At 54.2% G+C, this 15,402-nt stretch overlaps 2 protein-coding genes across 3 annotated transcripts; one reads left to right on the top strand and one right to left on the bottom strand.

Annotated features, from left to right (window-relative positions):
• The first annotated feature begins 381 nt into the window (after window positions 1-381).
• On the top strand, window positions 382-3,522 carry Cisd3 (CDGSH iron sulfur domain 3). The gene is made up of 4 exons (XM_015506638.2): window positions 382-514; window positions 897-920; window positions 1,411-1,530; window positions 3,114-3,522. The coding sequence occupies exons 1-4, from the start codon at window positions 485-487 to the stop codon at window positions 3,291-3,293; spliced, it is 354 nt and encodes a 117-aa protein (XP_015362124.1). The 5' UTR covers window positions 382-484; the 3' UTR covers window positions 3,294-3,522.
• Window positions 3,523-3,712: 190 nt separating this feature from the next.
• On the bottom strand, window positions 3,713-15,396 carry Pcgf2 (polycomb group ring finger 2). Of its 2 annotated transcripts, none has more exons than XM_015506689.2 (10): window positions 15,348-15,396; window positions 8,762-8,922; window positions 7,916-8,012; window positions 7,579-7,634; window positions 7,444-7,494; window positions 7,141-7,249; window positions 6,970-7,024; window positions 6,789-6,887; window positions 5,809-5,889; window positions 3,713-5,315 (listed from the first exon to the last, which is right to left on the bottom strand). In XM_015506689.2, exons 2-10 carry the CDS (start codon window positions 8,871-8,873, stop codon window positions 4,938-4,940), a joined length of 1,038 nt encoding a protein of 345 aa, XP_015362175.1. In that variant the 5' UTR covers window positions 8,874-8,922; window positions 15,348-15,396; the 3' UTR covers window positions 3,713-4,937. The 2 variants fall into 2 exon arrangements, with proteins under 2 accessions (XP_015362175.1, XP_015362176.1); XM_015506690.2 differs by having other exon boundaries at window positions 6,789-6,884.
• Between the last annotated feature and the right edge of the window lie 6 nt (window positions 15,397-15,402).

Below are 15,402 nucleotides of genomic sequence, written 5' to 3'. Positions count from 1 at the left end.
GAGGAGGGCAGGGGTATGTATGGTCTGTGACACTTTCAGAATTTGGATGCCCGGTGTATACACAAATGCAGATAACAGCCCATGTAACCTACAGGGCCCGGCAGCGGGACTGTGTTTAACAAGCTGGCTGGGTGATGTGGTGTCCTCACACTATGCTTTTGGAAACTGCCTTAGAGTCTTCGGCCCCGTCTGGGGCGAAGTCTGGCTCGTCTGGGGCGCTCTCTGCGCACCGCATCCGCAGATGCGCCCTACCCCAGGAGTGCGGGGGAGGTCGGGGCGCACCCCAGAGCAGCCGCCGGGGGCTGCCGGCGGGCACCTGCCGAACTTCGGGCCGCGGGGCCCAACTCCACCCGCACGCAGCGGGGTGGTGTCTTCCGGGCTGCGGCGTTGCCGGGCAGGCCGGGGGCGGAGCGGAGAAGGAAGGTGACCCGGACGGGGCGGAGTCAGCGCGGCCTGAGCCGCAGCCTTACGCGACGTGGAAGGGATGTTGCGGCCGGTGGCGCTCCGCACCTGGGTGAGCAGCCCTCGCTCCGCGCTCGCTTCCGCGTAGACCTCGGGCCGCCAGGCCCTGCCTCTCCGGGCCCACTGTCCTCGGAGCCCAGGCCAGGCCCTGCCCTTTCCCAAGCCCCGCTTCTCAGCGAAGGGTCCCGAGTCCCCAGGCCGCCTTGTGCTTTGCAGCCCTTCATTGAGCGCCTTCCTCCGCAGTCCACCCAAAAGAGTGCCGAAATGCGGGACCTGCCCCGCAAGGCTCCTTCTCCTGTGACCCCTTTTTCTTTCCCTCTTGTTTCTCCCATGCCCCTTTGGCCTATCCGGTCTTCACGCCCACACGGCTTCCCTCGACCTCCCCTCTCCACTGATTTTTATTTTTGTTTCCACATGTCTTCTGCCTGTACCAGAGGCGGGACATCTCCTCCTGGCTGGTGAGTATCCCTAGCGTCGTCCTCCTCCCTAGTTCCAGAGACCTTCAGGGCAGAGACCAGGGAATGGAACCAGGAAGGGACGGCCCTGCTCCCATCTTCCAGCACTTTTTTCCTGTTGCCCACTGGCTCTAGAAGAGGTGGGGTGGATCGGATAGCACAGGGTGGGAACCAAGCGCCCCACTGACAAAACAAGCTGTAGGTGTAGGTGGCCCTGCCAAAGGCTGGCAAGATCCTGGCCCTGGGGCCAGCACTTAAGTGGGAGCCAGGATTTGAGGTAAAACTGGAATGCATGCATGGCATTGAAATCCCTTCTCTCTGGAAGTTATGGACCTTAGCACATCCTGGGGGGAATGCTCTTGCCAGGTGGTAGCTGATACATCAGCCTCCCAGAAGCCTGCCATACACCAGGGCAAGCAGGAAATTGGACACTGTGCTTCCAGGGCTTGAGCTGATCCCCACCCCCACCCCCCATCTTCTTCCCTGGACACAGGACCGATGGTTCCCTAAAGCCCCAGCCAAGTCTGTGGTGGCCCTAAAGACACCTATCAAGGTGAATCTGGTGGCTGGAAAAACCTACAGGTGGTGTGTATGTGGCCGCAGCAAGAAACAGGTGAGACTGCTGCCACCCTTCCCATGCACATGCCATCTCTAGCAGGGGATAATACAGTGTCTTCTGAAAGCTCTCACCTGCTCCTCCTCTTCCTGCATATACCTGAAGAACAGGGGGATTGAGGGGCAACAGTAGCTCCCAGTGCAGTACTACCAGCGAGTGGCCTGGAGCTGGCTGGTCTGCATGCTCCCCTTGAAATGAAGCTGTCAACAACAGCTTAGCACACAGCCAGAGCACTGGAGTCCAAGTGTCCCAATCCTGTGTCCTTCCTCTGGGCATATATCTGGACTCCAGCTCTACTTACCCCCTCTCCTTCCTGGGCAGTTTCCCAAGCTTTGGATCCCCACATGGGAAGATTCTGCCCTGTCTTTTCTGCCTTAAACCCAGCCTTCCCCTGACTCCTGCTCCTCTTTTTCAAAACACCCTCCCCTTTTGCTGCAGCTGTGACTTTCCTAGTTGCTTGCCACAGCCTGCCTTCTTCTTAGCCTGTGGCCTGTTTGCCTCTCTTCTCCTGCCCAGGAGCCTTTCATTCCTGGAGGAATCTGACCCATATTCTTGACCTCAGTCCCTTTCCTTCCTCTGGTACAGAACTTATAACTGTTCCTCAAAGCCATGTTGGTAATGTCAGCAATCCAGGGTCCTGAGAACCACTTTACCACTGATATGCTGTGGACTTTAAGCAGGTATTTGTGAGGTGGAGCAATGCCAAGGGCATGCCAGCCAGAGGAATGTGGCCTGTGTGGGTGGATTGGCACATGTGCCTCTGCCCATGCCCTTTGAGTCAGGTTGCTGATTTTTATTCGCTCACTTCTTTCTTTGCTCTTATCCTACCCTAGTCCCAAGGTCAAGAGGCCTTGGCTCCAGTTCTGGTCTAACAAAGTGAGTCCCCTCTTTGGGCCTCAGTTTCCATTACTCAGTCTGCTCAGAGGGGTTCTGGGATATTCCTATTTCTGCACCAGGCAGGCAGGTACCCTGGGGCATCCCTTCCTCCCTAACATGCCTGATTATTTACTGGAGCCAAAACGAACTGCTCCTGCTGTATTAAAGCACTGTGAAGTGCTTCTCCAATATAGAGAAGTTTTTACCCTGGGAACATGGGAAAGGAAATGAATTTCATGAAGAAACAGGCTCAGCAGAGCCTAACAAAACCTTAGTACAACATTGTAAATACCTGAGGTTTCCTTTGATCTTAACTCTTGGGTCCTGGTCCTCTGGGTTCCCCACTTCCCTGCAGACTAACAGTTGTAAATACTTATTTTTTTCCAATATGGGGAATTGAAAACCAGGACACTGTACCATGTGTTACATCCCCAGCATCCCCTACCCCGATTTTTTTTTTTTTGTTTAATTTTGAGACAGGGTCTCACTAAGTTGCTGAGGCTGGCTACCACACCCAGCATGCTGTAAATACTGAACTTACTATGGGCAAAGGACATAATGACCATTTGTTTTTATTTCCTCATGACAGACCTACTCTTATCAGTGAAGCTGTTCTGGAGCCTGAACCCTAACTACTGGGCTAGCTCTGCCTGGCCTCCGCAGGGGGGCTCAGGTCTTATGACTCTTTTTTTCCCCTCCACCAGCCTTTCTGTGATGGCTCCCACTTCTTTCAACGAACTGGCTTATCCCCACTCAAGTTCAAGGCCCAGGAGACCCGAACAGTGGCCCTCTGTACCTGCAAGGCCACCCAGAGGCCCCCATACTGTGATGGCACCCACAGGAGCGAGCAGGTGCAGAAGGCAGAAGTAGGCTCCCCACTCTGAGGGGGTGGCTACTTGATTCCAGGACTCTGACAGGCACCCCCTTTGTGGGGAAAGAAACTGAGTGCCAAGCCCAAGAAGGAACCATCCCGGGGCCCCAGTACCCACAGCTGGCTTGTTTAGAAATCGTTCCCCACAACCCAAGGTCTCCAGTCACAGCAATTGGGAGGGGGTCCCTGGTTCAGGGTCTGCTGGTGGAGAAGGTGGCATTAAACAAGCATGACTCCCTGGAGTGGTGTTCTGTGGTCACTGAGGTGAGGACAGGTACGTTCCTGTATCACATTTTAACCTGTGTGGGAGCTGAGGCTGCCTGGCAGGCTATAGGGGGGCACCTCAGATTAATTCCACATAAGCATGGTAAGGTCAGGGGAGCCACCCATCCTATCCCATGTCCCCTTCCCCAAAGAACTACAGGCTCCAGGGAGGATGCAGCATTTATTACAAAGCCAAGAAATACAAATGTCCCAGTGCAAGAGGAGGGTACAGTCACAAGACCTCAAACAGGACAAGGTACAGACAAAGCCATGGGGGCTCCCAACCCCACACACCTCCTTGTGACAGTCTGGCCTCCTCCCAGATCAATGTACATTGGAGGAAAACCAGGTGGGCAGGGGTCTGCTGGGGCCTGCCCCTGAGGGGGCGCTCTTTTGACCTCTCAGAGTTGTGCTTCTAGATGCCTCTGTCACTGTCCTGACTCGGCCTCAGCTGGGGGTGAGGAGGGGGGCTGGAGGACTATTTGCCTTTGGCAGAACCTGGGGTCTGTGCTTGTCTGAGGTTAACCTCATCCCTGCCCCTCCGTTCTGGGTCTCCAAGTGAGGCTTCACCACCAGTCTTGAAAGTAAGGGTCCTGGGCCAGGGTAGGGGCAGGAAGGGGCGAAGCAGTTCATGTTGCTAAAGCCACACATGGACTTTCCAGGGCTGGGATCCCCCATGCCTGAATCTTCTCTTCCACAAGATAAATGATGCAAAGGCCACACACACAGGGGAAAAGGGCCGAACTATCTAGTCTTTGCACAAAATTTCCACTGCATGAGGAGGTGAGGGAGATGCCTTCTCGCTGCCCACTTGCTCCTCAGATCCAGGGGACAAACTGCACTTGTAAAAGGCACTGTCTTCAAAAATCTCTGGACATTCAGCAATGGGGGGCTGGGCAGGGGCAGGACAGCAGCCAAGATGGGTAGAGAAACATGGTGGACCCCGTACCAGGCCAGATAGAGCTGTGTCTAAAGCTTTGGGGGCTGGTGGGGTCCCTCAACATCCCATCTGCCTTGGGAAACAGGGAGAAATGGAGTAGGGCTTTACCCAACTTCCAGTGGCCCCTTGAGTTCACCTCCAGGCAACCCCCAAAGAGCAGAGCAAACTACACAAGACCCCCTAAAAATGAAACACACACACACACACACACACACACACACACAGTTCTCCCCACCGCCCCGTGGCATTTAAATTAATCTGGTTGGTCCATAGAAAATAAGTATGTATATTTGGTCTTTCCTATGTACATATATATATATAGATTTATTTATAAAACCCACCTCCCACTTCTACGGTGGGAGGAGCTGGGTAAAGTAGAAGAGGTGGAAAAAAGGCCCAGAAAAAGTGAAAGGAGGGAGAGGTGGCTGCAAAGGAGGGAAAGGACCCCTTTCCTCAAGTTAAAGGGGGCACAGGAGCTCCGTTGACAGTCATCTTCCGCCCCCTGCTGGTGGAGGATGGTGTCTGCAGGCAGTTCGAGGCACCCCCGTTTGCAGCTGTGGTGGCCCCACTGGCTGTCGAAGGGGGAGTGGGGGAGGTAGGGTGGGTGGCTGGGGGGCCGTGGGAGCTGGGAGAGCCATGGGAGGGAGTGGCAGGGCTGGGTAGGGAGGAGGAAGTGGCCGGCAGGGTGGCAGGGCTAGGAGCCTTGTCGCTGACTGACTCACACTCGGATGCCCCGCTGGTGTTGGTGCCCTCTGAAGGAGTGGGCACTGTGGGCAAGGTGAGTCGCTTGCAGGCTGGCTGAACACGGTACTTTAGAGGGAGAGGGCCATTCTGTGGTGAGAGGGAGATGGAGAAAGGCAGGGACAGAGGGTATCAGGAGAAAGGCTAACCAGGGAGCCACCAGCCCCACCCCAAAGTGCCCACACAAGAACAAAGAGAAGATATGGGCCTTTCAGAGGGGAGACCAGCAGAGCAAAGGAGGCGAACAAAGCAAGAGGCAGAGACAGAGGGACACACAAAGACCCAGAGACGGGGGCTTGGAAAGAAAAAGAGGAGACAGGAAATAGAATATAGAAAGCAATATTTGCTCCTGGCAGCCACCTATTTCTGACCCCAAATTAGCACAGAATGGGCCAGAAGAGCCCTTTCTCCTGAGTGTGGGAGTTTAATCAGCAAGAGGGCCAGAGGCTGACCTGGTATGACAGACAATCCCAGACACATCCAGCTCCCAAGACAAGGGATGGACACAAGGGAGGATTGAAGAGGATAGCCCGAGTGGTCACAAACTAATGCCTGCCTCCACCCTGCACCCTGCCCAGCTCACCCGTCGCCAGGGGTAGATGTAGGCGATATCCATGAGGGTGTAGTATTCCTTTAGGGGCTCGTCCTCATAAAGAACCTCCACCTGGGGAGGGAAGGGGTGGATACTGTGAGCCTGGCCAGGTACAGGACTGGGAGGTGGGGCAACGTGGAGGGTGGATTGCAGGTGGCCTTCGCTACTGAGGGCTGTCATGTGGATTTGACTTCCCCATCAGAGCTGTCCCCACATAACATCTGACCACAGGTGGGATGGAATCCAGAAAAGTTGCTGCTCAGCCCCAGCCATCCACATAGCTGTCAGTCCCCTCCTCTCCGGCAGGCGTCCCCGAAGACCTAACAAGGCTGGAAGGAACTCCTGGCCACTGGCTGTCACCCTTGGATGCACAATGGACTGGCCAGGGGAGCTTAAAAAAACCATCAAAGCCTGTATCCCAGCCCCAGAGACGCTGACCTAACAGGTGAATCCGGAGGTGGCTCACTATAGACACAGGACTAGGTACAGCAGAGTTTAGGATTCACTATCTGAGCCTTGCTACTCAAAGCGCAGTCCTGGTGGTCCGTTTACCTTCCACATTGGCAGCACTTAGAAGCTCACTAGAAATGTAGAACTGAATGCACCAGAACCTGCCTTTCAACAAGATCTCCTGGCCATCATGTACACATTCAAGTCTGGGAAGCCCTGTCCTAGAGCTGGCCCTCCCACAGCCAGCTGGCCCTATATTTTCACCTGTACACCTCTTCCACAATTCTGAGTGTGTAAGTGTGAGTGCACATACACCCTCACCCCAAGCACCTCTGTACAATGACTTCAACAGACACAGACTATGCCACCCTAATCCTGGGTTCAACCACCCTTCTCTATAGGCTGTAACACAGTCACACCAGCCCCCGATGACGCCTAGCCAGCCCTGAGCAATAGTTGGGGTGCAGACTGTCAGACCCTCTCACAAAGACGCTCCTGTTTTGAGAAGGCCCAGGACTCACCTTGTACTTGCTGGGTACATCCATCTTGTTGCGAAGGAACTTGGCAAGGTGCATGACGGTCATGGCTGCTGGGCATCGCAGGAAGCGCACCCCTGTCTGCTGGGGAGAGATGCCTGTGAGGGGCCCCCCAGGCACTACCTCACAGCCCACAGCCCACTCCTGGGCAGGCCCCAGCATTCACCTTCTCCTTGTCCCCATCCCCATTCTCCAGGGGGCCCTTCTTCTCCTCCCGGTCCCTGGAGAAGGAGAAAGAAGAAAGCTAGAGCGACCCTGGAGCAGGCAGGACCCCTCACCGCACACACATTGAGGGCTCCCAGCAGATGGGGCCAGCCCAGGCCTGGACTGGACTTGCCTGACACCTTCGTAGAACTCGATGGAGAGGCTGACAATCTCGTCATCACTCAGCGCCCCCTTCTCCTGCTCCAAGACCTCACCGCGGTCCTCATTGGAGCCATTAGGGACTGCAGAAAGAGCTTGGGGGGTGAGTGGGAGGTAGGGGGGAGGAGGCTCACCAGGGACAGAGGGTCACAAAGCTCAGTCAGGTGAGCCCGGCCACCCTCTCAGCAGGGGAGTGGGGTGCCCTGTGGGAGGATGCATGGGGTTAGGCAACCCTACCTCCTGGCACAGGCCCAGGAATAGGCATGCGCACACTCACCCTCTGTCAGGGGGTACGCTGCGTAGAAATCTCGTCGCCGTTTCATCTCATCTGGAAGAAGGAAGAAGCAGGGTAAGAGTGCAGGAGACTAGGAGAGGACAGGAGAGGGGGGAGGGGAGAAGGGGACACAAATACCTTTGAAAAGCCCAGGGACCAATTTGTAGACTATGTCTTGGAGGGTTTTGTCAGATCTGGGAAAAAAGTTCAGGGACTATCAATAGTCACATCATCCTACTATCCCCAGCCTGGGACCCTCTTCCAGCCCTTCCCTACACCCGGTGCCCAGGCCTCGGACTTCCTAGTATTTCTTAGCCTATAAGCTAGGAGTAACCAAGAGGGAGGGGAGGGACAGAGTCCAGGCCCTACTTCTCCTGACCAGCTGCCCTGGCTGCAGGAGGCAAAGAGGATAAGGGGACAGAGGTAGGCTGACCTAGCAGCTGGGTAGTGGCAGGGGGAGCAATGCCAGGCCCACCTGATACTCAGCAGCGGTCGGGTTTTATGGACCTGCACATCACACATGGGGCAGTATTTGTTGGTCTCCAGGTAACGCACGATGCAAGTTTTGCAGACTTGGGGGGTATGGACAGAGAGAGGACAGTCAGTGCCCCTTTCCTACCCCAGGACCAGTCCCCATTCCCTCTGCTCAGATTCAGGCATCTTCTCTTCTCCACCTTGTCCCAGCAGTTCAGGGCTGTTCAGAGGCCAGGCATGGTAATACATGTTCTGTACTTTCCCTTGTCCATCCTTGGGAAAGGATGGGTCTTGTGTGTTTTGTGTATGAGACAGGTTGGTGTCCTACACAACATATAAAGTGAGCTTCAATGGGGGCTGGGGTTGTGGCTCAGCGGTAGAGCGCTCACCTCAAACGTGCGAGGCTCAGCACCACAAAAACATAAATAAATAAAGATGTTGTGTTCAACTACAACTAAATAAATAAACAAATATTTAAAAGTGAGCTTCCAGTTCCAGGCCCCCTGATGGAGTACAAAACAAGAGTCAGCCTGTTAAGAGCCCTCCTAGGTATTTGACCTCTTGCAACCAAGACTATGTACAAACGAGGGACACCTGCACCTTGAGAGTATGAAATTTCAGCCACACAGATTCAAGAGATCTGAGATTCCAGATGCCAGTTCCTGAAATGAACTTCTGGGAAGAGACAATCCCTGCCCCAAGTTATCCCTCCCAGGCTTGTCCATGACCTAGGGCTTCCCAGTAGGCACATGGGCGTCGGCTCTCCAGGGCAGGAGCTTATTGTCCATCTTCCCTGCAGCGCCCCCCAACCTGGGCCCAGAGGCTGCCCACCCTGCACCCAACTCACAGGAATGCAAGCACTCCACAATAGTGGTTGCATCAATGAAGTATCCCCCACAGAGGGCACACATGAGGTGAGGGTTCAGCTCCGTGATTTTGATCCGTGTGGTCCGATGCATGATGCCAGGTCTGGGGCTGGGGGGACTGGGGGGGCTTGGGAGCTTCACTCTGGAAAATGGAAAATGAATCAGAAACCCGAGATCCAACACCCCCCTCTAACAGCTCTCCCGGAGCCCAAGCTCCTCTTTGCCTTCAAGGTAGGACGGGGTGTGTTCATGTGGCTGGTTCTCTCTTGTCCTCTGAGTGTTCACTGGGTACCTAGGGGCTCAGGAGATTCATGTGACCTTGAGCAACAAGGTCATGCTTCATCTTAGAAGCAGCAGGAAAGATTAAAGTTAAATCATAAGAAGTACTACTCAACTCCTCAGAGGATGTGTGGAGTCAGGAAAATGGAAGACAGCAGGGTTTTTACTTTTATTCTTCATTTTTATTTTATTTATTTATTTTTCAAGGAGAGAGAGAGAGAGAACTTTAATATTTATTTTTTAGTTATTGGCGGACACAGCATCTTTGTTTGTATGTGGTGCTGAGGATCGAACCTGGGCCACACACATGCCAGGCGAGCGCGCTACCGCTTGAGCCACATCCCCAGCCCTTATTCTTCATTTTTAATTTTGCAGTGCTAGGGATTGAAGTTAGGGCATTGCACATGCTAGTTAACAGCTCTACCACTGACCTACACCCCCAGCCTGAGCAGGGGTTTTAAAAATCTCTCCAATCCTGCCAGGTGCAGTGGCACACACCTGTAATCCCAATGGCTGAGGCAGGAGGATCATAAGTCTGAGGTCAGCCTGGGCAATTTAGAGATGCTGTCTTTAAAAAAAAGGAGGGGAGGGGAGCTGGGGGATGTGGCTCAGTGGTAAAGTACCCCTGGGTTTAATCCCCAGCACTGCAAAAAATAATTAAAAAAATCTTCCTGATTTTGATCCATATCCACTCAAGTGGTCAAACATACAGAGTACTAGGAGCTATGAGGAAACTCAGGTAAATAAGCCATTTCCCTGAACTTCAAGGAATGTAAGAAGGGAAGAATAAATTATTCCCATCTCTCTATCCCTCCACCCACTGCAAGGCCTCTCTGCTCCTCTCCAGGAAGCCTGCCCTGGAAACACCACAGCATAGGCTGCCCTATTTGGTGGTGGCACCTATCACTGGTCCTGGCTGTGTGGCTAAATTAGGCCCCAGAGCACCCCCTGCCCAAAGTCACCTGATATAGGCAGCTCCCTGGAAATTCCCTCTACGCTGACCATTTGGCTTCCAGGCCTGGTACTCAGACAGGGAACACTGAAGATAGTCCCTCCATGCCCCAAGTTGGGAAAGAGGTCCAGCCTAACCCCAGGTCCAACCCTGGACTCTACAGGTGACAGCAGTCAAAGAGCCTGGGCAAGATTGCTACTGTCCCCAGCACAGGAATCCCTCCCACTGGACCCAACCAATAAGCCACTGTACACGTGGATACATTCGTATTCTAGATCCACCCTTTCATGCACACGCAGGAATTTCCCCATGTGGCCACTGCCACTCCACTGTCTCCCACCCTGGAGACATCTCTGCTGCCTGTCCACAGGCTGTCCAGCATCAGACCTACAGGTAGGTTCTCCTAGATGCCTGTCAAAGCTGGGCAGAAAGTTATCTGCCCTTAGCTCCCTGGCGGGGCCTGGAGGTCAGTCCGGGGCTGGCTCTGGACTGGCTGCCATACTTTCTCAGTTCATAAACCAAACCTGCTCCTAGAAGGGCTGGGCCCCTTCCCGTCCTCCTCTTTCCCAGAGTGAAAGCCCAGGAGTGGGGCGTGGGAGGGTGGCCAAGCCCCAGCAGCTCCTTTACAATAGGCTCACACCCATTTCTCTTTTCCAGAAAGAGTTCTTTTAAAGCCACCACACTGAGTTTTCTAGGACAAGACATTCACAGCCAGGATCAGCAGTTTCTATAGAGACCCTACGATGAGTCTGGCCAGGACCCAAACAGCCACCAGAGGCCCAGGGCACCTGGCCAGAGACCAAAAGAGATGGAAGGACACAAAGGCCACATGTCAGGGGACAGACACCAAGGTACAGAGCAGCCAGAAAGGAACAAGCTGGCCTCAGAGCTGGCCCAAAGGACCCTGGGGCCTACAGACCCAGCCTGAGGAAGGAAAGGGGTTTCCACTCCACATAGGGTGGCCTCAGCCAGCCCTCCCTACATGGGTCCCCTTCACAATTACGCAGAAGGCTGCTGGCTACTCCACTGTTTAGCTGTTTCCATAGTAACCCTGTACCTGGCAAGATGCCCAAATATTATTACAACCATCCAGAGGAGAGAACAAACTCCGAGTGGCTGTCTCTCTGAGCATGTGTAACATCTATCCTATGTGTACGTGCCATCTGGGCCTCCAATGGTACTTGGTGGACTGCTTGTCCTGTGTATGTCGGTGTCCAGATGTATCAACATATGTGTGCATGCACAGCCAGAAACTAAACACAGTAGGACTCAATGCTGGGGGTCCAGACAGCCTGAGGTAATCCTGCTCCCATCTTTCTCTCTCTCACCCACACCTGCATACACCTACAAACAGGCAGGCTCTACACACTGCTTTAGCCCCTCATTCACACACTTGCTGTGTTTCTGAAACAGACACTTGCTCTTAAGAACTCTAGGAGTAGCCAGGCACAGTGGTGCATGCCTGTAGTCCCAGCAGCTCAAGAGGCTGATGCAGGAGGACTGCAAGTTCAAGGACAGCATCAGCAACTTAGACAGGCCCTACGCAGTTAAGTGAGATCCTGTCTCAAAAAGAAACAAGACAAAAATCTGCAAGAAAAAAAACAAAAGCCATACGCTACAAACAGCCACACCCCTCACCATCTCCATCCAGTGGTCAGTGAGAATTCAGACCAAGACTGTCCTCCAGGCCCCTTTCTGGACCAAGAGAAAAGTGAGAGAAAGAACTGAGGTGCTTACAGAGTGAAATGCTCCTCTTGCCACCCCCCATCCCCAGGGCCTCAGAATGCCACCTCTGGGGCTGGGGGTGGGGAGAAGCACTGATTGGCTCCTCACCTGATTGCCATGGTTACCTGCAGGGCCCTGCCAGCAAGTGCCAAGAGCAACTGTAAACAGGAGCTCTGTTTCCACAGAGAATCCCCTTCCCATCACCCCTGCCCCAGGACTGGGCCCCACGTTCCTGACACCCAGTTCCTCCCCAGATACAAATGGTGGTGTTCTATGGGCAGCAGAGTGAGGGAAGAGGGTGATGTCCAGCTGTCATCACTGTAGGGGAAGAGCCTGAAGATGAAAGTGGGAGACAGAAGAAGGGGAACAGAGATATTAGGAAATGGAGCTGTGGGGGGGCTTTAACAGCCAATCCCAACTATGTTCCCCCAATGGACCTGCACACTGACACCCCAATACCCCCTTCCCCTAGCCAGAGTCGAGGTCCTTTGTTAACTTCTGTCCTCAACCCCACTGTCTTAGCAAGGGTGTGCTCCTTAAGAGGCCCCAGTTCCTTGTCCTGGAGGCGACTAATGGGCACACAGCACCCAATCCGAACCCTTGCCATTCAAGCCTGGCAAGTATCTTTCCTCAAAGCCTCCTAACAGACCCTACACCTCTCCATTTTCACACTCCACTGTGGAAGCCGGCCCACAATCAGTCCTCTCCCTGCCAGTTTCTTCATGTCCCTTCTGCAGAAGAAGCTGGCTTCTGATAACCCAGAGGTCCCTGCTGCTCCTGTGACGGCAGCTGCAGTACTCTTTGCCCTTCCTCTCCTCTAAATGAGATCAGCCTCATTACTTCACTATTGTCTCCTGGTCTTAGGAAAAGTCATTCAAGGTCACATCCAGATGTGACTAGCAAAGATGGAAGGTATCTTAGAAAGCATCTTGTCTAATCCTCTCATTTTACAGATGAAGAAACTCAGAGTGAAGTGACTTGTCTAAGGTCACACAGCAAACCAGTAGCAGTCCTGGACAAGAAATCTGCCTGCCTCCTGCGCCAGTACTCTGTACACACTGGCACTCAGTGGGGCTCCCTGCTCATCTAAAGAAGCCTGCTTAACCCCATCTGGGCTTAAGGAAGGGCAGGAGAACCACCCAACAGGCCTTCTGGGAGGAAGTCAAAGCCGGCTCACAGCAAGACCATCAGCACCATTCTAGTCTTTAAGGAGAAAGAGGGAGCAGAGCCTATCCCCCTCCACAGTACAGATAGGGAAACCAAGCTCCATGGAAGCACAGCAAGCCAATAAGACATACACCCTCAATCTTCAGACTCCATTCCTCTCCCAGCCTCGTGGGCCCAACTGTGTAAATCCCGTGTATTTGTTTGGGGCCCTGGGGTTCTGCCTGGGACACTGACTTTCTCAACTTTCCCTGACCCTTGGCAATAGCACAGAGCTCTGCTCCTTTATCTCCCTGCTGCACCCCACTACCTTGGAAAAAGACCTCCATACCCTCCCTCTCTCCCTTCCTTTACCACCTTTGAGTTCCCTAAGATCAAACAAAGACAAAAACCCAAAATATACGCACAAAGCAACACATTGTCAGATATATACACAGAGAGCCAGACACACCCCCTCCATCTCTTACACTTACAACACACAAGGTTAGATAGGCTGGAAACCCACCCCCCCACACACACACACACACTCTAGACAGACACTTGGCCAGACCCACCAGGCCAGACACACCCCACCACACATACAGCCAGACTCAACCTGGCCTACACTTGCCAGATATACAAGTCATCCCCATCAATCCCTTCCCATCCAGAAGCCCACTACCCTTACGTCCCTGCCTGAAACCAAAGCTGCAAACACACACTAACCTTTTGTGCATCCCTTATCCTGCCAGTGTAAATTATAAGTGTTCTAGCAACAAAGGCAATTCAGCTCCCAACCCAGCTCCAGGGCCAGAGGCTGGAGAGCTGCTGCGGGCATCTGACCTGCACAAAGATGTAACCTCTTCCTGTTCAGGCTCTCTCCATTCCCATGGCAACTGTTCCATCAACCAAGATCTCTCAGGGGAGGCCAGGGGCAGCAAAGTCCCTTTTCTGCACATCTCCTAAGACTTCAACTTAAGCTCTACACAATTACACAAGGTCTGGATCCTGAAGTCTGTTTCCTGCCTAATTCCAAATACAGTTCTAAGGCTTTAAGCCCCAACATCAAACCAGGAAACCCCTGGGAAAACCTCCTCACTGAAAGGCTACAACAGAGCTGGCTTTATACTCCTTCTCCAAGTAATAACACCTTGGAGCAGAGTGAAGGGGATGGGAGGAGACAAATCAGAGTTTCAGGAACAGCACAAACTGCTAGAGGCCCACAGCAGGAGGCAACAGACTGTGGGAGTAACCAGGACGCCCCTCCCCCAGCGACGTGAGCGCTGGAGAGACTGAGGCAGTATGGGGGAGATGGGGCTCTGAGGGGCAAAACACCCCCCAGAAAGTAAGGGGGAATACTTCTACAATATTTAGAGGCAAATTCGCTCCCAACTCCATGCCTCCTTCCCCCTCAAGCCAATCGGAACAATTCTGGGCAGATGGACGGAGTGCAGGAGGGAGAGGAAGGGATGGAATGCCGAGGCACACCGTGGAGGCAAGAGGCACCGGGTGTCTACAAGCTCAGGGTCCCAGTCCCTCCGAGTTAGCAGTAGGAGGAGGGTCTGGGGAGGAAAGGACCGTGGCTTCTCCAGTGCAAGAGGGGCCAGTTTTCCAAATCCTTCATGCTCCAGTTGGCAAAGGGAAATAAGCGTGATAAATGTCCCCCCATTTTCATTCTAGTCGCTCTGCGCGGGCTTCCCCAGGAGCCGGGGTCAAAGGATCAGGGACCCCAGGGACTGAGCGACCTCTTCCTCCTTCCCTAGGGTCAAACTTTAGTCGGGAGCCCAGAAGAGGTGTTAGTGGAAAGCTCTGCTGAGGTGGTTCAGAGAGGGGGCGGGGCGCCCTGCACTGGGACCCGGGTAGGAGGTGCCCGAGAGGACCAGGACCCCGGCAGAGAAGGGCGCCCTCCCCCGGCCTCACAGCGATCCGATCCGAAAACCGTGTCCCCTTCCTCCCGGCCTGAAATCCTCACGCGTCCATGATGCCCCACTGCCCTCTGGAGAGGCGACCCCTGCCCAGACCCAAACGAGTAGACTGGCTAAAACCAGGAAAGGCTCTGGTTCCGGGGGAGACCAGGAGGACCAAGATCCATCCCAGCGCGTACCCCCCAAAGCCCTCCTAGCTGTCCGGGACCCTCCCCCTCGCTACCTCGGGAGCAGGTCTACCAGGGGGCTGCTGCACAAAGAGGTGGTGGTCGAGGGAGATGCCAGATCGTTAGAGGGGGAATCTACTTCGGCCATCTTGGAAAGGAGGAAAGGGAAAAGGGGACAGAAAAAAGGGAGAAAGAAAGGCGGACGGAGCGAGCTTGGACAGGGGCTGGCGGGGCGGGAGGGGGGACACCAGCAGGCCGGGTTCGTGGCTCCCTCTCCCGTGGGGCTTGCGGGGAAGGATGGACCGGCACCTATTCCCATCCCCAGACGGTTATAGGGCAGGAGAAGGGAAGGAAGCCGGAGTCCGCGTCCGCTTACCTGGGTTCGGGGTCCGGTGGGTCTCGGGGAGGGGGGGGATGGGAGGGAAGGGAAG

This window comes from Marmota marmota, unplaced genomic scaffold (genome assembly GCF_001458135.2).
Source record: "Marmota marmota marmota unplaced genomic scaffold, marMar, whole genome shotgun sequence".
Classification (NCBI taxonomy): Eukaryota; Metazoa; Chordata; class Mammalia; order Rodentia; family Sciuridae; genus Marmota; species Marmota marmota.
The sequence above is the reverse complement of the archived record's forward strand: the minus strand, read 5'-3'. Positions and strand labels throughout refer to the sequence as shown.